The sequence below is a fragment of the Bombus pascuorum genome, chromosome 9, assembly GCF_905332965.1.
Source record: "Bombus pascuorum chromosome 9, iyBomPasc1.1, whole genome shotgun sequence".
NCBI classification, from domain to species: Eukaryota; Metazoa; Arthropoda; class Insecta; order Hymenoptera; family Apidae; genus Bombus; species Bombus pascuorum.
In genome coordinates this window covers 711229-736934 of record NC_083496.1, presented here as the reverse complement: position 1 = coordinate 736934, position 25706 = coordinate 711229, and the positions used below count along the sequence as shown (strand labels likewise).

Below are 25706 nucleotides of genomic sequence, written 5' to 3'. Positions count from 1 at the left end.
TTAAATGTGAAACATAAATTCCAATGTTTTTCTGGCTATTAATATCCATCGCGGAGCTGAGGCCGATGGGTCTTTGGACTCATCTATCGAGTCACCGAGCAAAAACATATAGATTCGTTTAAAAAGACAGAAAGGTGACCCCGTAACGAGGAAATACCTGCACCCACGAAGAAATCGTTATCTCTCACTCGCAAAAGACCCCGTTTTTCATAAAATAAAACTCTACCTCACACAGGCTATCGTCTATATAAAACTATGATCTACCGTTGCCGAAGAGCCTGTAGCTTTCTCTCTCTCGATATCCTTCGTTATATTTCTCGCGATACGTCAAAGGACCCCTCGAACAATCTCGCCGAATCACCCTTTCAATGTCCCCGTGCACACGACAATTTCCACCAATTTCCATCGATCAATTACCCACAGATTCTATCTACGATACCACGACTATACGGAGATGATACGCGCGAGAGGACGCGCCGCACCGCGCCGCCGAAACACGCACAGCACGCGCGAAACGCAGCGACGAAGGCGGCGTCTCGGCGCAGACGCCGCAGTAGATTCGCGTACTCGAGCGTCGTTCCGTTGAACCGTCTAGGAACATCGACACTCGTGCGGCGACCGCGACCGCGACCGCCACCGCCACCGCCACCGCCATCGCGATCGCCACCGTCGCGATTTTACGGACCTTGGCGATTTTTTCACGCTCGGTTCCGCTATCGATCGTCGCGTCGATCCTCCTCGTCGTCGTCGTGGTTCCGCTCCCTCCTTGTCTACGATGATCCATCGCGCGCGACCGGCTCGCGAAGGAACCACGCTCGATCGTCAGCGCGCGATTTTCTACGCTGTCACGAAGAATCAGCCGCAAAAGTCGTCTTGTGCGCGCCACCGCTGACGTCGTTCCTCTGGTTGCTCGTTTCGTTCGAGTCAGCCTCGACGGCTATCTCTAGTACGGAAAAAGATGTTCTTCCGCAGGAAGATGTCCATGTGAATCTGTTTCTCACGATTAAGAAGTCGTAGACGAATCAGTGAGTGAACGTTATCTCCATTTGTCTTTTCTTTCGCTTCGATCGTAGGATTCGGGCATGCTGCTGACAGAAGAAACGAATGCCGTTGATGTTCGTAACGCGGTTCCGACGCGTACGAAAGTCGCGTAAGAAAAGTTTGACGGCTAAAGATAGCCGATCGAACGAATACTCGTCGATAACGAATTAAGTTCAAAACTCGATGCCAGAACCGCGCGATCAAAGTTCGAATGAACGTTCCGCGAGTTACAGAATCGACGGAATCCGATTAAATCTGTTTGTTTCGGCAAATTTACTCGATCGGAATCGGAGCATTTTATCTCGTGGATACGTTTCGTTTCTATTCGCGAGTCGAATCATTCCGCTCGATTATTCCGTCGCGTCTCGAACAAACTCGACAACGTCGCGATTCAGGTATCGAAAATTCTTTCATTTTGCGTTTTCGCGTTTCCTATCGTCTTAAATTTACGTTCGCTGAACGGTTCGTTTAGCAGCAACTCGCCGAGAAAACGGGATCGATCCACGCTCGTATCAATTCATTTCTTCCTCGTCGAACATGATCGATCGATATCGTCCCATCGTTTCACGCGAATATATTTACACGATATTATCATAATATTATCGCACAGATAATTACGCGCTATTCGAATATTTTCATTATGTTTTCATCGTTACACCACGTTATTACACGCTGTCTCGTTTACGACGTAACATCGTTCCGTATTTCGCGTATCATGGCGAATCCAACTGGATGCAAAGGCAAAGGATATTAACGGTGAAACGAGGTTCGCGCGATACTTCATAAAAAATACTCGCTAAAGTTAAAGAGCATCTTGGTTCTTTTTGTATCGCGTGATAAAACGAGGAACGGCACGAAGACCGGTCGAAGAAAAAACAGAAAGACGCGTACGAGTCGGAGATTTTACGTCGGTATGAACGTAAATAACCGTCGTTGCTTTAATAGCAGCACGTAGGAAAAAAGGTTCAAACGTATATCTCGCATTCCTCGCGTAAAAAGGGACACGCACAAACGCGCGACCATGCGAAAGGAAGAAAAGCGGAAAAAACAGAAAATCTGAACACCGCGAAATAAAAACGAATCGGCAACAATGTTTTTTTTTTCCACATCGATCACGATGTTTTCGACGTGCAGGATTTTCAAAAATCTCGCCCGTTCGAGAAAGTGTACGAGCTAGAAAAAAATTCCATTCTATCGCATCCGCGTACTATATTGCGTACTATATTGCGTACTATATCGCGAGTGGACGAACGAAAATAAACGATTAATTACCGCGCTGATGGAACGAAACGCGATAATTGCGAGTAATATTCGACGTTTCGAAAGAATAGAACGATCGCGTGCAATTGGAAATGCGGAAGGATAACGGTTATAAATAACGCGAACGAGGCTGTAACGATCGCGTTAAATAACAACGAATCAGTGACCAAACCGATAATAAAACGATATATCTGTTACTCTAAAAGGACGAACGTCGAAAAAGAAAAAATTTCACCCGAAAACGTTGTCGCAGGATCCTTCGATCTTGGGTGAAAAACTGCGAGTACGGACGGTAGTCGCTTAATAGGCTGAATTAGAGAAAAGAGAAAATAGTACCTAACTAATATGTGGTGCCATTCTTTGTTTAACTATGCTTCCAGGCTACGATAGTTTCTCATATTTAGACGGCTAGTTTTAGAAAGAGGAGAAAGAAAATTACGAAAATTCGAAAAGACGAGTACCGCGCTTCGCGAGATGAAATTGATTTTGCTGGCTTCCGAGCCCGGCGAAGCTCAAAAGTGACTGTAACTTGGAAACGGGGTCAGACCCCTAACCCTCTTTTTTCGCCGTCTTTTTGTCTTGAGGTCGCTTTTCGAACGATATGCACCGAGTACGGTACGTGATCGTCGGCATTAACACGACTAACGTCGCGTTCGTTAGCGCTTCCGGTGCCGCGAGACTCGTTCGTCCCGCTCACGATACGCGCTTCCTTCGGCTACCTCTTTCGCTCTCCGTTCGCTCTCCGTTCGTTTTCCTTCGCTTCTGATTCGCGAGAATACGTTTGGTGAATGTCGGAATACAACGATACTACACGCGTAGGCACAAATACCTTTACGACGCTTGCACAGGTCATACTCGTTACCGTATAGAGAGTGGGGTTCGAAATATTTAAGGGATCATGGATCGCTACCTACGTCTAGTCTGAGAGTAACTGGCCAACGATCAACGATCTTATGCATACAGCTTATATACATTTGGTTCTGTGATTCCGTTAAATAAATATCACTGAACATCATTTTGACATAAACATCGTGTCTTCCACGGATTATTAATCTTAACTTTAAGATTAAATTCCAACAGCGAATAAGCGAGGACGAAAGGTAGCGGGAAAATGTTGCTTCGCAAGAACGCGTTTAGATAGCCGCGCGAAGATAGCGTCAAAGTTTTTTACGAGACACTACGAGAGAGGGTCGTTGATCGTCAGCCGATTAGATTAACGCTGGTATTTCTTAGAATTAGGAAAAGGTCGACACGTACGTAGAAAATATGTAATTGAAACAAACCTCTATCCATGTGTATTTTACGAACGATCTATTATATTTTAAAAAATTGAAACTAAATTGAAACCAATTATTGAAACTAAAATAGTTTCCATATTAATCGCTTGTATCTCGTCAAATCACAATCACGCGCATTTATCGATCAACCGTAAACAACCAGAGCGTTTAATTAGATAATAGAATGGCATGGACAGTTACACGCGTTTTCACGTTGATCTGTCTTCGTACCGCAACTTGCTCGTGAATAGGTCAGAAACAGGCGGGACAAAGGGTAAAACTAGGACGATCGTGAATTGACAACCGCCGTTTACGTTCTGCGATATCCTGTAAATTATCGAGCCGTCAGACATTTCGTCGACGCTCGTTCTAATCCTGTGCCAGAAATAACGCGGCGATTGATCGGAGGACGCGAGTTTTACGAAGAAACAAAGCCTTCGAACGATTAAACATCAAACAACGTCAACGCGCGTACGTGCATCGTGCGTATACGTAATTCAAGAAAAATATAGCTGGGATTCGCGATAGATCTCCTCTATTTGAAAGATTACATTTGCAAAGTTTTGCGAATGTCCCTTCTATCGATTACGTGGGTCGCATGCCGTGAAACGTCTTTGCGAATAAAAATACTCGTTCGACATTGTCTGTACGAAACACGGTGGTCATCCAAAGAAAAGTTTGCGATGAGAAATCATAACGTTGGTGTTTTTGCCCTGTTCCATCGATCTCCGGTTTATTATGATCTCGAGGAAACACGTTTCACTGTCGAGGAAACGATGAAAAAGAAAAAGAACAACGTACATGCGCGGAGCATGTCGAAGGACAGTAATAACCGTGGTCGATAAATTTTTATTTGCCGGAACAACGAACAATGAATCCGAAGCACGAAGGCAACAAACTCGTTCTGGAACGAAAGGACGAAAGGAATTGCATCGATTCGACGTGTCATAACAGTGTTTCGTGTTTACATCGATCCCTTCGAAGCTGTAAACGTTACTGTCCAAAATCGTCGTATAAATCGATGATTCGAAGGAGATCTTCGTTTCTTCGTGTATTTAGCGACGCCCTTAGATCGGTTCCATTAAAATTGGCAGAATAATTGGACCCTGGAGTGGAGAAGCGGAGGGAAATAAATAGTAGTCGAAGAAGAAAACGAAGCAAGGGGGTAAATCGGCTGGAAATCCAAGTTTTCGATAATTGGCCAATTATCAAAAATTTCAATAGACCAAAGCGAGGATACTTGGATCGTTCTCTAGATAAGAAAGAAATAATTAGCGCAAAGATGCTACGATTCTTCCGTTGGAACAAAGGAGAAGAAAGAGAAGCTTTATTTCGTACTTGCTAGGGTTGCAGCGGAATTAACGTTGGTACGTTGATACGTTCGGTGTCGGGTATCGAGCGTTATCTGTCAAGAAGACAAGCGACACAAAAACGTTAAAAGGATACGAGAAAGGGATGATTTTTGCGGTAGGGGAAAGTTACGTACGAGTCGAAAGTTACAGCTTCTGCGAATCAGTGGCAGAACCGACGAATCTGCTGACGTCGGAACAAAGCATTCGTCGTATTACAGGTATTACCTATTATCTCAAGCGTTTCGTTTCAACGCTGTTACCAAACAACGTGTAAACTGTAACTTTGTGCTAAGAAACGTTGGCGGACAATTTCTACGCGAACAAAGACTGTGATCCAATTTAAGATGGGATTCGAGTTAGGGAACTTTCCCCTATGTCCTTGGAAATCTCCCTTTGAATTTCATGATAAACGGAAGTTCCGTTAGTCTGTTGCTTCACTTCCAGGAGAAACAAAGAAGAGAAGAAACGGTAGTTCGTCAAAGCGAGTATGCAAATTATATATACTCGTCCTTTCGTCCCTTTCGTTTCGGTCGAACCGAGTAATCGCGAAAAATTGTCCGAGCTTCTATCTCAAACATAACCAAGGACATTCGTCGGAGCGTTGTTCGATTCGTCTTGTTCGTTCGTCCACTATACCGCGATAAAAACAACGCGAATTAATAAGATTTTTCGAAAGCAGCGCGTACCAACCGTCAGAAAGACGCGGAAAATTCGCGTTGTTTGTAGAATTTTTTCCGTATTACAAGATTTCGCGATCCTTTATTCGCAGGGGATTTCTCTCGAAGCAGCACGGTTCGTTCGCTTATTTTCCAAGCATCAAAGGATCGTAGTAAACGAAATTCAGCTTCCGAACTCTCGCTGCTTTTAAGCACGATCGTTTTTTCTCGCCACCCCACACTCGCACGCTTTATTCGTCAGTAGTAGTTATGAAAAAGTAGGCTGGAATCGGCGAAAAAGTCCTGGGGAACGATAATTCGAAAGATTTCCAGATGGAAACGCCCAGTTCTCTCGCGCAAGGATCGATGAAATCGCGATTTTCATTCTGCGAATCTGCAAATTACCGATTACTTGGCCGATTAACCGGTTTCTACGGAATCTTTCCCACCGATAAATGTCTACTCGCTTGCAGGCCACCATCCACGAGCCATCGACCGTCATCACGGAACAGCCATCGCGCTTCCGTCGCTTGTTATTCCGCGAATTAACGGCAGGTCACCGTTGATTAATCCACGAATCGACGCGGCAGTAATTAACGCTTGGATCGATCGCCCAAGATCCACGCGATCTCTCGACAAATCCCTTCGAGACCACCAACCAGAAATTGCGAAATCTCGAACGGGAAGTCCGAAGTGGAGGCAGTTAGCGATAAAAGGGTCCAAAGACGTACACACGCGTTAGAAGGGACGAGAACGAAACGGCGACAGACAAATCAAAGCGGCGGCAGTGGAAGAGCGCGAAAGCGGGGGAACTAGGGTTCGAAAATCGAGCGACAAGTTTCGCAAAGTGTCTAAACTCGGCGAAATTGGACGCAAAACGACGACGAACCGGGAGAGACAGGTAACGGGATAGGAAGTTTGAGAAGCGACGCTGAAAGGGTCGTCGGAGCGGTGACATATTTCAGCGACGCTGTGGCTGTATCCGAGTAACTGGGGGAAGGGAAGACGAGAGCGGGGTGGAATAAAAGGCGAACGTCGAAAAGCGACGATATCGAACCGTAGGAAAAGCGCAACGGTAGTGAAAAAAAATAAACAGCCCTGTGCGGGGGAGTGAAAGCCGTGAAAGCCGTGAAAGCCGAGTGGAGGAAACAAGGTGACGAGTTAAGAGCAACGAAAGAATCTCGACGGAGAGAAACGACCTTCGGGCTAGAGATCTAATAACAGGGAGACAGTAGGCTGGAGGGAATACGAAGAAAAAGAAACAAGATTAAGTGGTTGGGGCAACGAAACGACGACAAGGGGGCGGCGGCAGAGGCGGAGGAGCGAATAAAGACAAGAAATCGACGGTGGAAAAAAGAAGACGTTCGATCAAATGAATAACCGAGCCGTGAGTGGGTGGAAGCATGAGAATTCCAAGTGGATGTGTTTCCTCGGCCCGATCAAAGTATCCGGCTACACGTTACACAGGCCACCGGCACTCGCGTCACGTATCCAGATCCATTGAGGGGCAAAAATGGGTGCCAACCAGTCGACACGGAACGAGCCTACTCCTGGCGAAGAAGGTAAGTCTCTAACATTTTCCCTCGAACCTGCGTTTATCGTTAACCACGGAGCGAAAAATCGTCGACGCAACGGACAAAAGTCGAATATTTATCGAAATACTCTACTTGCAAAGTTCGTGACAACGTTTTATCGACGTTTCCGATTCCGCCAGCGTAGAAAGTTAACGAAACTGTTACGTTCGCTATACGTCGAGAAATCTCTCGTTCGTTCGATTTGATGTTCCTAATAACCGTCATATCGTACGGGGCTCGCGACGCTTCGCAACGAACGGAAGCCACGCAGTCGTATGACGCGCACACAGGCGCGACAATGTGGGCGAAAAAGGCAACTTGCTCCGGGAGCAAGGTCTCCGGAGAGAAATAGGGAGGTCGGGAAATAGACTTCGTCTTTGTATTTTAATTAGAGAAATTAAAAAAAGAAATCACGCTAGATTCGCGAGTCGAAGAACAGTTTTATTAAAACCACCGTTTGCTTTTTAAGCTTCTTGACGGCCGGCTTTTAAAATCACTCGCAACGAATTTTCAAAGACGACTGCCTCCACAGATCCAATTAGCGGAACTAGGAAAACGAAGAAAATCGATTTGCCATCAAAAACGATACGCTAATTGCGTCTGGTACGTCGGATGTCGACCATCTACTTAGCATTTAGGCGTTCGATCGTTGGCGTGTCGGCGACGCAGAAGGTTGAAAGTCGTTCAAATTTCTCCCGTCACCGGATATTTAGCCAGCAAACGACAGATGACAGGATACGCCGACACGATTTTAGGAGGAGGCGGTCGCTACATCGACGACTATAAACTTCCTGTGGCGGTTTTTCGCCTAGTTTACACAGCCATCGCAAGTTCCGGTGCGCGTGTGCGCAACTTTTCGCTCCATCGGTCCTTTGTGAACAACATCGCTTTGTACTACGATGCTACGTACGTTGTAAACGTTCGATACGATTCACCGGTTCTATCGACGAAACGAGATTTCGTGAAACCGTTTTGTTCGTTCCTTTTTCTTCGAGCGCAAGATACGGTCTTTTATTATTAATTCTACGCCGTTTCTCGTTTCAGTGAACTTCGATCACTTTCAGATCCTACGAGCCATCGGGAAAGGAAGCTTCGGAAAGGTACGAGAGACAAACATAGCTCTGACTAAAGTTATTGGCATGCCTCTGACACGATCGGTTCGTTCCTTTTCTTCCGAATCGTAAAAGTCCGTGTTTGTTCAGGGAATCCATAATTCCGAAATCATTCCCTCGAATAATCGAATTAACGCGCAGGTAACAACACCGGATAATAACACCACGATGATACCTGCATCGGTTACCGAGCTGATATCGGATTAATATACATCGTTCAACTTGTATCGTTATTTGAAATTCGACCGTTTAAATTTCAATGTACGTATTGAAAAATTTTCACGTTGAAATTTGCCAAACGAGAACATCTCGATGCGAATAAATTTTCGTTAAAAATTGTATACCTGTGCGTACACGCGTAAATCGAACCCGATCGCTGGAAAAATACAACGCGCTTGATCTGCGAACGTGATAACGCTCTTCTTATATCCATGCCAATTATACAGTAAAATTCTATTCATCCGAATTCCATTTATCAGAGAAAAATTTCGATTAACGCTCGATCATGTAAACGAACTTCCGCCGTCCGAATCGCAAGTTTGAATAAATAGATTCGTTATCCGAACGAGAAATCATAGACGATATAACGAGAAGAGTGAGCGAACTCGCGTTACACGAATCAATTGTCTCCGACAGATTTAGATAAATAGAGTCGTAGAGCAACTGCCCGTAAACGTCTCTTCCTCTCATAATTTATCGTCGCTTGTATCCACTATGTACCGCAATACGTTTGTCGTTGAATCGCGTTACGACGAATCAGCATTGCAAACAGCACCTACTTTCGCGTTTCCCCCGTCGACCGCGAAATTTCGCCCGCGAAAACGTCTCTATCCTGCCACGCTTCTTACTCGCGGAGACCGTTCGCGATAAAGAAACGTCGTCGTAATTGGTCGACGATTCATTTTCCACTGTAACAAAATTTCCACCCTCCGTCGATGTCGGCTTCTCTTTCTCCCGAACGTATCCACCCTGTTCCAATTAACGCGCGCTTTATCGTCCGACGCAACGATCGGCCGGAAGCGGCCTCGTAATTCACCGCTCATCCGGTAACGGGCAATTAATTATTCCTTAATAGGTGTGCATAGTACAGAAACGAGATCGTACTGGAAACATGTACGCGATGAAGTACGTGCACAAGGGTGAGTGCGCGATGCGGGGTGCGTTGAAGAACGTCGCACGGGAAGTGGAGATCCTCTCGCAGCTGGAACACCCCTGTTTGGTGAACCTGTGGTTCAGTTTTCAAGGTAAGCCGATCGTCTATCCGTCTCTCGAACACCGTGAACGTCCTTCTCTCGTTAACATCGATTTTCCCACGACGAACGGTACTAAGGGCATTAGGCGAACTAACTCGATAGACGATCTTTCTCTCTTAGTTTCCGCTTCTTTCACGCTTGTTCTCCTCGCTTCCGCTTTTAACCACGAAATTCCGCTATTAACCAGAAAATCACGGTTAAGAGGACGAAGGTACGACGGTTAAGAGGATAATTTACGGAGGTCGCCGAGTTTCTTTCGTCGTGTCGTTTTCCCTCGTCGATTATATTATCTCTTAAGTAGACGGCAATCGGGCTAAAAAAAAAATCTGTTACGAATAATTGCTCCGATAAATGTTAATTGGCAATGTAAAAAGGAAGGTGAACGAGGAAACTCGTTCTTTTCTCTGTTCCAGACGAGGAAGACTTGTTCATGGTCTCCGATTTACTGCTTGGCGGCGATCTCAGGTATCACATCCAGCAAGAGGTCGTCTTCTCCGAGAAAAGCATTGTGCTGTTCGTTGCCGAGATCGCTCTGGCCCTCGATTATTTGCAGAGTCACAAAATCGTACATCGAGACATAAAACCCGATAACATTCTGTTGGACGAAGAAGGTACGTGGCCAGCCGTCGTATAAAAGACATAGCCGGGTGCCAGGTTTCCTTTGCACGAACCTCGACGAACCGACGGATCGCCTCTCTATTCCGTACATCTGCCGTTGGCTGCGCGAAATAATTCAGCAATTCGCTGCGGGATCTTTTGCTTCTCGAAAGGGGGAATCTCGCGTAGAGTGGCGAGAAACGTTGAACGCAGGAACCAACGAGAAGCCAACCGATTTGCGAACATCGATTTTCGGGAGAAAAAGCTTGTCGAGGGGCTGACTATTTCGCTTCCCTCCTTCTTCGCAGAAATCGCGGCAATTTGTAAAATAGCAACGATATCGTTTCCACGCTTTAATCCCCTTTTAACAACGGACAATTTAAAAATTGCCGGGAACAGCTTAATAGGACGTCGATCGCTTTTAAGGGAAATTTCACAGAGTGCGCTAATTCCACCTAGGTCACCGAATTAGGACCACTCAAAACTTCCAACGTTCCTCGATTTTTTTTAATAAAATTGAAAGGTGCGAGCGAACGCTGTACACGCAAGGGTAAAGTTTATTAATTACTCGAGCCGTAAATACGTACTACGTGCAATTTTCGCATCCGCGTCCTCGCTCGATGATCGGCAGCTGTATTCGATGATTTATCGTCGAACCTCGAACCAGCCAGATCGAATCGAAGCGAATCGTGACCGAATTTAATCAATTTCAACCACGCAAATGTCCATTCTTTTCTTCCCGATCGAGTCAATAGCGAATGTTGGTCGTTCACCACGTGAATTACACGGAATTCCGAAACTATCGTATTATCGACTGACGTAGGGTTTATCGTTAAAACGACGGCCACGCCCGCAAACCGATCAAATCACGTTCCCGAGATAACACGAATTACGTTATGCTCGTTCTACTCCTACAGACTACAAATACGTTGCTCTGCGTGCAAATTCCCCGATGCGTACTTAAACCGCGACCAACGGGCTTTCTACCGATTTAACGTGTCCACGGGCTATTAACCGACAAGGAATTATCGCGCAACACGGAATACGCGATATCCAAGGGACTAAAGAATTTAGCATATAACCGAAAATTAGGATGTATCGTTGGTATTCGTTAACTTTCCTAACGATCGCGACCACGAAACGAACGTAAACGAAGAAAGATAATATTTTATTTACGTTCGTTGAGATCTCTCGTGCGAATAGAAATTCGTGATTATACCAACGATACGATGTACTTGACTCGAGATCTTTCGCGTGATGTTTTATAATACCAAGTACCTCTAATCTTTATTTCCAGCCTAGACAAGACTTTGCGGTATCTCTGCATCTCCGTTCTTTCTTTCCATTGTTTTCGTTTGTATTCGTTTCAACGAAGCAAAGCTTCGGTACGTGCAACTTTCTTTAAGAGACATACTAACGAAAAGTATAAGAAAACTAGGAACACCGTTCGTTTCCAGAAGAAAGAAGAAAAATCGATATAACGGCCGGTACAAAGAACAGATAAGAAGAGGAATAGAAGTCGATAGCGAGAAAGTTAAGAGCTTACAACGGTAAACAGCGTCGGCGCCGGCAAACTTTGTATATTAGCGTAGTGGAAAATGGCCCGTCCGACGATCCAATTTGTCGCTCGAAATAATTAGATGATCGACTACTCGAATGACTTTGTCGTTCACCGAGGTGTCCAATATCCTTAGAAGCTTCCGTGTATTCCGTCCGTGTAACTACGAACGATGTTTCGTCATCGTCGGAATACGCTTTGCGAAACGAATTCGTCGCGTCGACGAACGATAAAAGGCAAACAATTACACGAACCATACGGGATTAACTCCATCGATCTACACGCGATTAACACCGCTAGATTCGCTTACGATCGCCGGGCTTGCGACAAAGATGTCGACGCTCGAATATCCGCGCGTATACGCCGCGTTCGTTCCGCACCTTTGTTCAAAGACAAGAGCGTACAACTGCAAAACAGAGCCAAACAACGATTCCTGGTTCGCCGAAATTCTTACGCGTTTCTTCTCTTCTCCTTTTCACCGCATTTGCGTTTAATTTTTGAAACTCCTCGAGACCGAAAATCGAACGATTTCGAACAAAGACACGGTTCCTGCAACGAGATCCCGACTCGCGTGACTCGACCGAACATCCATCCGAAAACCCTGAAAAGCGTGCAAATTTGCCTCGAAACCGTCGTGTCCCTCGAACGGGATACAAGTTACGTTTCGTAGGAAAGAAAGCGAAATAAAATGTGGACGAAGGTTGGCTCGGATACACGGCAATTACAAGCGGTAAACGCGGAAACATAGCCACTCTCTTTACAAATAAATGCCATCGAAAAGAAAAGGAAGAACGTCGGATTGAGCGAAAAGAATTTGCTACGCTCGAAACGCGGCACCTTGCTTCTTTTTAATTAGCGACAATTAACGCCACGCGTTCGTTGAATATATTCAACGTTGAGTTGCCCGTAAATCAAGTCCCAGCATCGTAAGCGAACGTACGCTTCGTTCGCTCGTCAACCGAACCGTTTACGCTTGATTTCCACGTTCATCGATGACAAACGCATCCGTACGTTCGATCCAAGTAAATCGCGAACATCGGGTCGCTTCGTCGATGATTCGAACTTTGAGCAATTCACGCGAAAGAAAAGCGTAGCTGTAGAAAACTTGCCTGTATGCGTCGCCTCTTAGTTGTAAAGAAAACTCGTTTAAAAAAGTCATTCCTTTAAAACGGACGACATAAACGAAAATCGAGCAACGATTATCTAACGTTTCCTGGCACTTAAATTTTCTTCCACAGAAACGACCATCTTCTAGCGTTATTAATGGCTATTTAGAAAGGAGAAATTCCACTCTTAAATTCTATACTACTGCATTCTCATTGGTACGTAAGACAGTTTCCAACGAAAAATCCAAAGTTTTCAATTTCCCCATTTACAGCGTTTCCTACGAGCATCCTTGAAACTTGCTAACAAAGACGACTGGGCTGAAGCTTAGAACTTACATATCGAAATCCGAATGGTATTTGCCCTTAAAATCGACGTTGAAGCTGATTCAGATGTTAGACAATACCTATGGCTTCGTCTCGGAGATGTTACGGATAAACACAAAGCACCTTGTTAGTTAACTCACCTCGAAGTTTCTTGATTGCGACAAACGCGTCTACCCCTTCGTACGATGATTTCAATGGAAACGTAAATTCATGGTATTGCACGTTGAGCGAAAGAACTAGCCTCTGTGTTTTGATATTTCGTCGTCGACCGACGTGGCACCGACCCGCCGTACAAAAATCAATAGCATTTACCTCTATAACGCTGCATGATAATGTTCGACTGGACAACTAGTTTATCGTTGATGATTCGAAATTGTGTTTTATCGTTTGGAATTTCAGCTTCGGTGGAAGAGCGCGATTTGAAATGAGAAGTCAAACGAGAAGTCTTCGCCGAACGAATTTCTTTCAACTCGAGGAAACTTTGACGTATCTTTAACGACGAATCGTTGATAAAATAACGGAACAAATAGCACGAACGTTTCGCGTTAGAACCTTTGATTCTCTGACAACGATGCAACGACGCTAAATTACTTTAAGAAGAACATGTTTGGAATCTTCGCACTGCCAAGCTTCTATCGTCTTACTTCGACGTGTACCACGCAATTGTCAAATTCGATGACGATTCTTCGCGTCAAGTTGGCGAATTGCTCAAATCATTCGTCTTTTTATTAAACCGTCGACTAATATTTCTTCTTTGAAAGGATAAGAAAAGAGACGGGAGTTGAACGAGTCGGATGAAACTCGAAAATCAAAGTTTAAAAGCGGTTCGCGAAAGAGGGAAACGGTCGCGGGATTCTAATAAAGTCTGGAAAGAAGTTGCTCGCGCGAAGGTTCGTTTAACCTCGCGGTTAACGAACAAAATATATTTCGCGTCTAAACGAACGTTCGATAGCTTATTCCCCTTTCGGTAGACAGACAATTTACAAAAGCAAAGAAACTAATTAAAATCGCCGTTCTGTTGATACCAATCGGCCGATGCTGTTCGAAACTCGGAACGACTGGTCGGAAAGATCGATCTGTTCTATTTCGGATTGAACGTCGAAATCGTATGCATCAAAAGTTAAACGATCGAGCGACTCGTACCACAACGACGAATAGAGATGTTCGACGAGTTAGCGTTTGTCCATCGAGTTTCGTTGCAAGAAAGGATTGCCGAGGAAGACACAACGATGGAGAACCGCTTCTGATTTCTCGGCAAAGGTCAAAGAACGCCTACAATAGAGAACCGCGTTATATTCCGGTGACGTAGCAGGCCGCAGATCCGGTCATTTTCCTCTCTTTCTCCCTCTTTCTCTCTGTCTATTAACCGCGACCACGGACAGGCTGACTCAGCCCATAAATAATTTTACGCTTTCCATTCGACCCCCGAGGCCATGTGCTTCGGAAATTTTACCTTTCACCCTTTGACCGTCCGGTACGGCACTGGAAAAAGAGCTCTGGAACTATCGCGAGAACCTAACTACGCGCGTCCCGGTAAAGGTTCGAAAGACGGACGATTCAATTTTGTCACCAGAGGTTTTCTTGTCCACCGGCGAAATTTTCTTCTCCGTTTTTCAGGCATCTGTCTATCTAGAAATAATCTACGTTAACGGAAAAAGAGAATCTACCTACGCTTTTCGCGACGAACCGGCAGTCGAAAAATACTCTAAAAGAATTTTCAAAGTTACCAAATCCTTCGCCTATAATTTAGTATTAAATATCGAATATTACATAACGTATGCCTTTTATCGTGATCGAAAGAAATTGTATTTTAAAGTTTCAAGGGATCGTTTCTTCGTTGTTGGCATAGCTAGATTTATAATTCAAAGGCCAGGCCAGAAGAACGAAGCGTACACGATGGCGTCGAGTTGAAAGCGACTGGTCCAAGGACACTCGTATTCCCCGTAGAAGGGTAACCCTAATTTCCTGCTGCATTTATCCGACAGCTGTTTGCGCCTCGGAATTGCTTCTGCATCATTTAAAATTACCGGGGCCGGGTGTCGACCCGGCTCGCGTTTCATCTCACTCGCGCCATTCCCGCCCTATTGTTCGTGAAAACGTCCTCTACGTGCGAAGCGCGTTATCCCGCTGCCTTTTAACTCTTTCGTTGATCAGTGACCGCGCCGGTGAACCAGGCTGTTAAAAATTCTCCGTAGATCGCGTTTTATTCGTTCGCGGAAACGCGAAATTTATCTTCGCCTGTTCGTCTCGGCAATTTCTTTAATTTTGTAGAACCACTAAATCGATTCTTAATCGTAACGTATGGTCGTTCGCGTTAACGTTTAAGACAGGATAAAGAATGGCAAATTCGAAATTGGCGAGAAGGTAAGAAAGAAGATGAAGAGGAAATTGAGAAAAAGAAAGGAAGAGAAACGAATAGAAAGATGTCGTTCGTGTGCCACGCTGTTAAAAATAGACGACAGTCTCGACTGTCTCGTACGCTTCGAACGATATTTTACACGTGTTTACTCCGAAACTTCATATTTCTTCTCGTAGGTGGTAAAACACGAAACTCGGGTAACGTAATAATTCCAGGCGTAAAGGTTCGAGAAATTCGACCCTCCAAGCTGGTCCAAGTCTCGCATATGGCATCGTTCGCGTCAGATGTCGTACGACAGATAACGAACGATCGTTAACGATCACCGGTTCATCGATCGATCAAATTCGTGCTATTATTGCTCGGCTAATTCGAAGGACTGAAAGAAGAATAATAAAATTGACCGGGAAAGGAAAGACGACGAGGTAGCGACGCTACGATGCTATATCGAACGTTGCTCGGTTGCTCGGTCTCCGTTAAACGTAGATGGTGCGATTATAGGTTTATTGTTCTGCTTAGGACACGCGCACGTCACGGATTTCAACATTGCAACGGTATTGGAGGATGGAGAATTGGCTACGTCGATGTCGGGAACAAAACCGTATATAGGTATGAATCGATTATACGTATTCCGATCGGTAGATCGATTCGGTTAGTCGAACGTAGTAAAACACGACGATAAATAATTCGTGCCGAGCTCTATGAACTACGAACCACCAAGATAACGATTTTGCTATCGTCGTTGTCTCCGTGTCGCTTGGATAATATCTCTTCGAACGTTATTCCGAGACAGCTCCGGAAATTTACATGTGTTCCTGCGAGGAATACGGCGTTCTTGGCTACGGTTTTGCCGTGGACTGGTGGAGCCTGGGAATTCTTGCTTGGGAAACCCTCGCAGGAGAACGTCCTTACCCTCTCTGTTCCACTACGACGCACAGAGAGGCTTTGCAAATCCTGCAGGTAAAATCTTTCGTTCTCTCTACCTCGTCTTTTAATATCCATTCCTTAACACCGCGAAACGTCATTTTTCCGTGGTGTCGCGCTTCTTCTCTTTCTATACGTACGCGAAATAAATTGTACTTTCGACGCTTCTCCGTAAACTTGGCCTCGTCTTGAAAGGAGGAAATGTCTGTCGGATTAAAAGTATCGAAACTATTCGTATTCCTTTAAAAACGAACACGTTTGCGAAAACGAATACGTTCGAAAGGAATTAAGAGGAAAAACTTGAAACGTTATTCCGTTGTACGTCGATATTCAAAGAGCTTCTCAGCTCGAGTACATCCGCATACGTTGAAACGAAAGGAACGTTCTTCAGAAAGAAAGACCGACACCCGTCGACTGGAGCTCCGCGATCTGCGAGCTTCTGAACAGACTGTTAGTCGTGGCACCAGGCGCGCGAATATCCACGCTCAAGGAGCTGAAGCAAGTGAACGCGATGAGGGAACTCGACTTTGACAAAGTGTTGAACAAGCAGATCAAACCCTCGTTCACGCCGCCGAAAGATCACCTCAATTGCGATCCGACGTTCGAGCTGGAGGAGATGATCATCGAGACGAAGCCGTTGCACAAGAAGAAGAAGCGTCTGGCGAAACAAAGGTAAGCGTGTCGCAAAGAAGAAGAGGTCGATCGTCCCTTACTGCGTTCCAATATTCATCTTTTTTTATTAAAAATCGATCATTTTCAGAGCAGATCCCTCGCGATAATATTTATTTTGGTAATGGTAACGACGATTCTCCCGGAACTCTATTAGAACAGTATCGATGCCTCGTAGTAACGTTACTAATGGTAATAGTGGTAGTGATAGTGGTAATCGAAATAATAATCCCTCATAACCGCATTGATCGTTCGCAAATCTATTTCCAGTTTCGCTCTAAAACCTCTTGCCCGGCTGTAATTACGATTGTAATTCGCTGGAACCAAATTCGCTCGAAACAAACGAACGAGTGCGATATTCTTAGATTCGATCCACGTTACCGATCGAATTAATTATCATCCCGTGGTTTCGATCGTATCGTTACGAGCGATACGACGAGTAACGCTGCGACCTCGGTTCCATCGCATCCCGGCAACGATTCTTCAAACAAAATATTTCACCGAAGCGAGATCGAACTGGTCCGAAACTGAACCAGTAGCGCGAACGAGTTTCTCCATTTGCCGTCAACCGTTATGTTTATTTACAACCCGCGATTTTCCCAGTGTTGTTCGACGCAAAGTAAGCCAAACAGCGATTCGAAGCGATGAAAAGTTATTTTTTTTTTATCGCTTTTGGCCAATACGCTTACTTATCTTTACAACTATGTCGAATTCGTCAGAAATAACTGACCGTACGTATTTCCGGTTTCCGGTCACGGTCCGATTACGCGGTCCAACAAACACGCGTATTGGCCGAAAGTCTAACGTATACGAATAAAATAATACGTAGCAATACGTAACAATGTGTAGCAAGACCCGATAGCGAGCGATAGAGAGCAGTTACCTTGTCCCTGTGCGCTGTGCTCCCAACTTACGCACAGTACGTACTTTCCTGTACAAAATCTACGATCCCCATTTATCGCAACAAGCAGAAACATTAAACGCAAAATGGTATCTCTTTCATGGATAAATGACATTTCGTTTGATAATCTATTGAAACTGAAAATCAAGTAACAGGAAACGACCAAAAAATTATTTTTCATTAGCTACAATCGCCGTTCGTACCACAGCGCGTCGTGACAACGGTGAAAACATTTGTTTCTGAAAAATCTGAACCGATCGACGATAAACTGTTGGAATACAACGATATTACACGCAGAGGCGCAAACACTCTTACACAGACACCTACACAGGTCATCTCGTTACCGTATAGAGAGCGAGGCTCAAAATATTTAAGGGATCATTACCTAAGTCTAGTCTGAGAGTAACTGGCAAACAATCAACGATTCTTGCATACGTTGTTAATTATATCACTCGCTTATATACATTTGCTTCTGTAGTTCTGTTTAGTAAATATCACCGAATATTATTTTAACGTAAACATCGTGTCTGCCATAGATTATTAATCTTAACTTTAAGATTAAATTCTAACATAGGCTCGTAATCGGTCGGATCCGAGCAAATTCGATCTCGCTGGAGTAAAATATTTTTCCCAAGGATCGTCGCTGGGACAGGATGCGAATGCCTATAATCGAACGAACGAGACGATAGTTCGAGCGGACCGAGAACGAGCCGATGCGACAAAACAGGCCTTAACGTCCGATCGCATCGACGACTTTCCAGATGACAAACGGACCAGAGCGTTTCTGATTTCTGACATTTCGTGCACAGATCTCTGAAAGTGGATCATCTCGCCGAGGACACGGCGATCGGGCTCGCGGAAGGCGCCGGACCGAGCGTCGATTTCAGACGATTGGCATTCATCCCAGAGTACCGAGTGTATAATCGGGAACGCGAGATGGAGAGGCAGGAGAGGGAAAGGAAGGAGAAACAGTGGGAGGAGGATTTGAACACTGCCATGAAGGGTGCCGAAGAGAGACTGAAGTGAGTTAAGCCGTTCGTCTAATTACCGCTCTACTCCGTCGCGATTGTCGTTTCTTTTTATTCTCCTAAGAGGCCAAGGATGCAGGTAATTCTGAGGTAGTTAGAAGAGAATTTAATAAGAGGGATAAATGGGCTTTTGTGATCGAAGACGATGGCTCGTATAAGCCGCGGAGAGAAATAATCGCGTAGCAGAAAGATGAATCGTAACGTACACGTGGACCAGTCTAATTTTCGTTTATCGATCGAAATGGAAAAGAACGCGAGATTAGGTCGAAAGGTATTATTACTTTTCCACCTTCCCTTCGTAGTACAATAAGAAAGACCAACGGCGACTAATTCGTTGCGAGATTCTGCTTTTTTTATAGCCTCGAGTTTTATAGTTTCGCTGTGCGTCGATGAAGAGAATGCCACATTTTGAATTAGCCACCGTGATCAGGGAGTTCGACTCCCGTACAACGTTACCGAATAAACGATCGATGCTTCTGGCAATCTTTGCAAATTTAAAGTCGACATAGGAGGAAAGCAATCGGTCGAAAGCAGCCTATACCTGCCTGTACCTCGAAAGTTTCGATTTCGCTTTCTACGTTACATTTGGAACATAGCCAACTGCGAAAGGAGCGAAGCTTTCTAGCGTACAAAGCTCGAACCGTTCGGCCGATACGTTTTTCAATTTCGCGACACAAAAGCTGTTTTCCCTTTGTTTTTAGAATTACAAAAATCATAACTTGGAAATCTGAAAAATTGTTCCTCTTATTCGAGAGAAATTAAGCGACGCTCCTTTCGCCGTGTTAACATTCGTATCTTTTCGTATTTGTAATTATTCGAAGGACAACTTTCGTTTGATAATTATAGGACGAAACAACAGCCGGTACATCGAACCGGAAACCGACTGAGCGTCTCTACAACCAGCGTAAAGACACGCATAAACGCATCCCCTAGGCAAGGAAGACGCGCCAGCACCGCGACATCGTCGGATATCGACTACATCGATGCGAGTCCTGAACCTTCCACGTCGTAAATTTCTCCTGAACGATCTGTTGCGCAGGAAAAATAAACGCCGACGCGTATTCTCGGGAAGAACATCCCGAAACAAAGCGATCGTCGTTGGAAGTCACATTCAGTCCCCGATTTCTAGCGTATCGAAGAATTTGAAAAATTCTCGATCGTGGTAAATTGACCTAGTCGTCCGAACGATGGATTTCTTCGGTTCGATGACTGTTTACAAAGTAACGTGATAATCGATAAGAGTAAGGTGATCGCAGATCCAACTTTCCGTCGTCCTTTTCCTTTCTTTTTAATCTTCGTAGAAGAGAAATGATATATACTGGAAGTTTATTAAAAAAGATAGAAAAGAATTACAAAGAAATCAACGTTTCTCTACAGATAAGATTTCTCTTTGGGAAAAAATGAACTCGTACCTCGAACGATTGATCTCACGCCTCTTCTTCGTCTGTCATAAGGAAAAGCGTATCGTTTATTTTTGTAAAGAACGAAAGAAGAAACATTGCCGACCAAAAGTAAAGCCTTTGAAAGGACCATTTTGCCAAACCGAAAACTTAACGCAAAGATATAAGGAGGTACTGGGGACATGGTCTTTCTTCTTCCTCGAACTCACCTTTCCTTGGGAAAAGGGAAAAATTTCGAGCAAACGCACGGTCCAAGAAATACTCGGAACAATCTTCGTACCATTCGCACCTCGTTTTAATCCATAGTTCGTACCTACGTGCTGTTTAACTTACCTCTTAGAAAGTTACGCAAGTTCGTGTAGTCTCGATTCCCATAAATTTTATAACGTTAAATCAAGTTAACATTGTAAGGTCGTAGCGATACGCGTACGAAGACTCGTATCGTTCGAACGCTTTAGAAAATTACGATTAACGTTACGAGGATCGCGCGTTGTTTCTCGATTCATATCCTTGTCCAATGATACATACCTGCCATCGTTTCGCGTATACCTCGTGTCTTGTATAATAACAGATCAACGATCGCTCCTCTGATAATCAACCGACGAACACCAAGAACAATGTAATTTTATAAATAGTCGTTAAGAAAGAACCCTACGCTGTAACGTGAAATTAAACGATGATTAAACCATCGAACCTCTCGAATCTTGTCTATCCCTGTTTTCTCGATATGGTGTATCGATCATACGATCGCGACCAGCGAAAATATTTGTCTCTTTGTGGAACGATCAAACGAGGAAATACGATCGCTTCTCTTGGTCCACGATCTCTCGTCGCACAGGGTTTATGTTTGAGAAATGAATCGACGATAAGGAAAAGTAAAGTGTGCATTACGTCGTGAGGTTCTCGACGCTGTTGGTAATTGATATTTGGCAGAAAGAAAGAATTCTCAGTGGACGTTTGATATTAAAGTAGAGCACGACCACCGAAGAAAGGAGTGTCAAATAATCGATAAAAGCAGCACCGTTCCGCGGAAAGGAAGAGAGCGAAAAGTGAAACAACAAAGCTAGTTTTTCCACTTTCCGTTTCCGACGAAAGAGGCCTTTAGTCTACGACCAGTTTAAACGATCAGAAAAGCTGTGTTGTATAAGTGCGAAATGGACGATTCGAGTCCTTAATTTGTAGCGTTCAAACAAAAATAAGATCTTAAGAACGTTAATAGGAAAATAACGATAAGGAAAGATCGATACTGATAAATGTGAAAAGTCGTGATCATAAGGGACAAACGATTACGTTTACTCGACATGGTATTAGGGGAAATACAGCGATAGAAAAGGTAAAAGTACGTGTTATCGGGACGAGATCGAAAGAAAAATTACAAAGCAAACATTAATCAAGATTAATTTGATTCGAGAGTGGAAAATTTTTATCGACGGTACGAACGGACTTCTTCTTTTTCCAATCGATGGATATAAGATGAAAATTCTGTACAATCGTCGCAATCGACTAAATAAGTTCACATTTTCTATTTATTTGTATTTACATGTCTTTCCCGATAAACACAAACCAATCGATTTGATTTTAGAAAATGGGACAGATGAAATAAAGAAAAGCGTAATTTCGTCATTTTCTTGTTATTCAAAAATTTAATTTATTTAATACTCGATATGAAACTGAAAAAAAAAAATTTGACTAGCAGATATTTTGTATCATATAACTGAGATAATCGTATAAAAAAACCTCTGCTTCTCTTTCCATCTATTTGCGTACTAATGATTTCTATAAAAGCATAATTTATTTCTATAAGTAATTCTATAAGTAATTCTATAAGTAATAAAAGAATTATTAATAACGCTGGTAAAAATAATAATTGCCTATATGTATTTGTGCCCTAAGTATAATTAATCATATCTGTTAATATCACAAAAATATTGCCATTTTTTCGGCTACCACCACTCACATTATTGTTAGCTACCTCTCTTCGTTATCCAATTTTTGGCAAAGCATATGCTTACAACGTACAGCAATATCAAAATATTCTTTCAGAAAAATAGAGTATCTAATAAATACATAAACAAAAAGTATCGGCTTTACTTTCGTACGCCTCGCATGTTACCCACAGATTAGCTAAACTATATTTGTCAGTCTGTAACTCCGGATAAGCGTTATCAAGTGCTAGATATGCATCTTACATGATCGTTTATCTTCGTGTAATATATTTTGCAAGAAAACGTTTAAATCCGCTATCTTTAGAGTTAAATATCTTTTATATGATCACAGTAAAAGTAATTAGAATTATTAATTATTAATGATTATCATAAGCTTATCGATAAAAATAATACACATGCAATTTTTATCGAGAAGTAGTTCGTAGTGTATAAATATAATACACATTTCAGATTTGAATTCAGTTGAGCAAATCTATCTCGACTTCCGAACGAACCACTAATTTTCGTATGAATTTTTATCCAATGCAAACTATCAAAAATAGGCTGTTATAAATGAAATATCTTAACGATAATTATACATACTTAATTTGTTATATACAACACGTACGATTATTTTGCACTTATTATGTATAGAAAATACATTATAAATTATTTATAAAGCTTTGTACACTTTGAACTTGAAAAGTCAACCATCAATTTACGAAGTTAGCAGTCGCTGACAGGGCAAACGCATTTATAAAAAATACGCGTCGAATGCCGATAGAGATTGTACAATTACTTGGAATAGCAAGTATTATTCTAAGTAACTGCACATTTTTCTAAAATGTATTCAACTTTTTTTCTAAACCGAAGTCACGTCCGTGACTTCGATTCTAGATATCGGTTTAGCTGGTTCTACTACTATGAAATCGTTCACATTTTCGCTAGATTTCATCCCAATACACAGCTGTTGTAAATTTGCCATTACCGAATCAACCTGTACCGGTTGTTCCGATGCACTATTATTCTTTTTAAATTTATTGAAGTGGAGATAACAAATGCCGCGATATCCTAGCCAAGTTATTTCACTTGGTTTGATACCACGTTCCAATAATTCATTTTTCAAATCTCGTATTCTGACGCCAGATGGAATATTTGACAATTTTAAGGAAAATTCAATCTGAGATTTAGGCTTCAGTTTTAGATTTTTACGACGTTGCTGCACGTTCTTATCGTTTCTTTCCACTTTCTCCTAGAATATTGCAATAAATATGTATGAGATATGTATAATTTATTAATTAAATATATGTATACATCGATTACAAATATTTCTTACTTCTGCAACATCGGAAAGTACATTATCGTCTCCTGATTTGAACTTATTGAATGCACGTTTTTTAGGAGAACGTGGTTTTACTTTTTTCTCTCTTTCTTCGTTAACGTCGTTACCACTTGACGCAACTTTTTTTTTTTTGGAACGTCTCTTATTTTTTTTGTAATGAGAACGATAAGACTTTTGTATTTCTTTGTCTGAATCCTCCTCCTTCAGAGTTACTATCTTGCCTTCTCTAAAAAAAAAAAGACACAGAAATTTAGTATATTTACGCGTAAACATATAGTATCAATTATATCTTTCAACGCGTACTTTTCATCCATTTCTTTTAATTGTTGTAATACCGGCATAGATTTAATTCTTCTTTTACTAAGCATATCCCACATAATACAACTAGGCTTTTTTAACTTTGGATTTATCATTATTGTTTGAGTAGGTGTAACGATTATATCAACAGGTACATCGTATTCTTTAAATATTTCAGCTGGAAGACTATCAAAGACTTGACAGTCGTGCACAGTTGTAATAACTATAGTATCCTGTGTGACTGCACCCATCATCATCATCATAGCAAATTCTAAATCTGCGAATCCTTTGCCTTTACCAAGTCTGTATCCATCGTGGCTTACACACACTGATCCCAATATCACAAGGTCTATCTGACAATAAATAAGGATAATGTATAAAATAGTGAAAGCGGATCTAACTAATAACAAATTTGTGTTACAATAATAACGTATACCTTTATTTTAGAATCTAAGCCAAGTGGTTTACCAGCTTCCATCAAGCCATGAATTTTTGATAATGTCCTCAATTCATTTCTCGAGGAACCAGCAATTGGTGTAACATGAAGAAACAAACCAGTTTTCAGTCTGGGAATCGGAACTAATATTTCCTTATTAGCTTCTAATGCTAAGAATCTTACAGGTTCTTGGGGTTTGTCCGGATTTATCTTTATAATTTTTGCCTCTTTGAATACTTCCAAATCTGCCAAGCGATGTGCTGCTTCGGCAGCACCTTTGAAATTCGGTATACGATCATAGCAAGTAAGAGGAAAATTGACTAAATCATTCTTCATCAAATAATCCCATATTTTTTGACGAGAACTATGCTTAGTTACTTCTGGTGCTAAAAAATATCACATTAATGTTTTTTACAATATTACACATATTCATTCTTACTATTATTTCTCTAGAGGTTAAGACTAACAACTCATGAATTCAAAGCAAAATTTATTATTATTTATGACTCAAATTAATGTGTCATAAATTCCTATTTCTAAAATCATTTAATATTGTTACTAATATGCTGAAATTAAAACATATATATGTATAACAAATAAATATTTATAATACATAAAAGAATTACTCACGCAATTGTTCTTCAGTCATTTTCGTAAAATATTTTTAGTAAACTCTCACCGAATATTGATTATAAATTATAGTAACACTTTTTTTTTATAAAAACCTATATTGCAAAAATAGATTGTATGATTTATCTGCAATCCCTTTTATTCTTGTATCTATTTCTATGGAAAATCATGTCGGCAAACTTGTCATAACGAAATCCACCAGAATTTTTTTTTTGTACGTACGAAATTTCAAAATCATCGAAAAATTTCGTGAATATACATTTCAACAAACGAATCTTATATAATTTTGTGAAACAGCGAAATAGGTTATCGTATTTGACATTTCCGATTACAGGGAAGAGAACAGATACAGCTGATATAACTACACAAACATGTCAGGCGCGAAACATTGGACTATCGCGAGGAAAGTTTCTGTAGTAGAAAAAAGTTTATGTACGATATATGAATTGATAATCCCATTAGCATATTGCCGTAATGAAAAAGTTGAATGCAGTAAGTTTATAAAATAAACAAAAACCAATGTATAATATATAAGCAAACTGGAGAAATTGTTTAAAATTACTAGCATTGTCCATTAAGTTTAATATTCATGAAACGTTTATTACATACACTCGTACTGCGATAAAACACGAATTAAAATGATTTCAAGTGGCAGGGTCGTACACACAACACATACATTATACTTCGT

General features: G+C 42.3%; 2 protein-coding genes across 2 annotated transcripts; one reads left to right on the top strand and one right to left on the bottom strand.

Annotated features, from left to right (window-relative positions):
• Positions 1-5948: 5948 nt before the first annotated feature.
• LOC132910465 (serine/threonine-protein kinase 32A) lies at positions 5949-22183 on the top strand. The gene is made up of 9 exons (XM_060966189.1): positions 5949-7148; positions 8205-8260; positions 9348-9516; positions 9939-10136; positions 15986-16075; positions 16260-16426; positions 16782-17062; positions 18770-18982; positions 19835-22183. The coding sequence occupies exons 1-9, from the start codon at positions 7100-7102 to the stop codon at positions 19998-20000; spliced, it is 1389 nt and encodes a 462-aa protein (XP_060822172.1). The 5' UTR covers positions 5949-7099; the 3' UTR covers positions 20001-22183.
• On the bottom strand, positions 21924-25698 carry LOC132910466 (methenyltetrahydrofolate synthase domain-containing protein). Its single transcript, XM_060966191.1, has 5 exons — positions 25019-25698; positions 24389-24774; positions 23959-24305; positions 23650-23881; positions 21924-23565 (listed from the first exon to the last, which is right to left on the bottom strand). Exons 1-5 carry the CDS (start codon positions 25035-25037, stop codon positions 23176-23178), a joined length of 1374 nt encoding a protein of 457 aa, XP_060822174.1. The 5' UTR covers positions 25038-25698; the 3' UTR covers positions 21924-23175.
• Positions 25699-25706: the final 8 nt, after the last annotated feature.

Coding starts and splice junctions, on each gene's coding strand:
- LOC132910466 (XM_060966191.1), bottom strand. Junction 23,882..23,958: donor TTAAAAGAAATGGATGAAAA/GTACGCGTTGAA, acceptor TTTTTTTTTTAG/AGAAGGCAAGATAGTAACTC. Junction 23,566..23,649: donor TACTTTCCGATGTTGCAGAA/GTAAGAAATATT, acceptor GCAATATTCTAG/GAGAAAGTGGAAAGAAACGA.
- LOC132910465 (XM_060966189.1), top strand. CDS start 7,100: ATGGGTGCCAACCAGTCGACACGGAACGAGCCTACTCCTGGCGAAGAA. Junction 9,517..9,938: donor CCTGTGGTTCAGTTTTCAAG/GTAAGCCGATCG, acceptor TCTCTGTTCCAG/ACGAGGAAGACTTGTTCATG. Junction 17,063..18,769: donor AAGCGTCTGGCGAAACAAAG/GTAAGCGTGTCG, acceptor TTTCGTGCACAG/ATCTCTGAAAGTGGATCATC.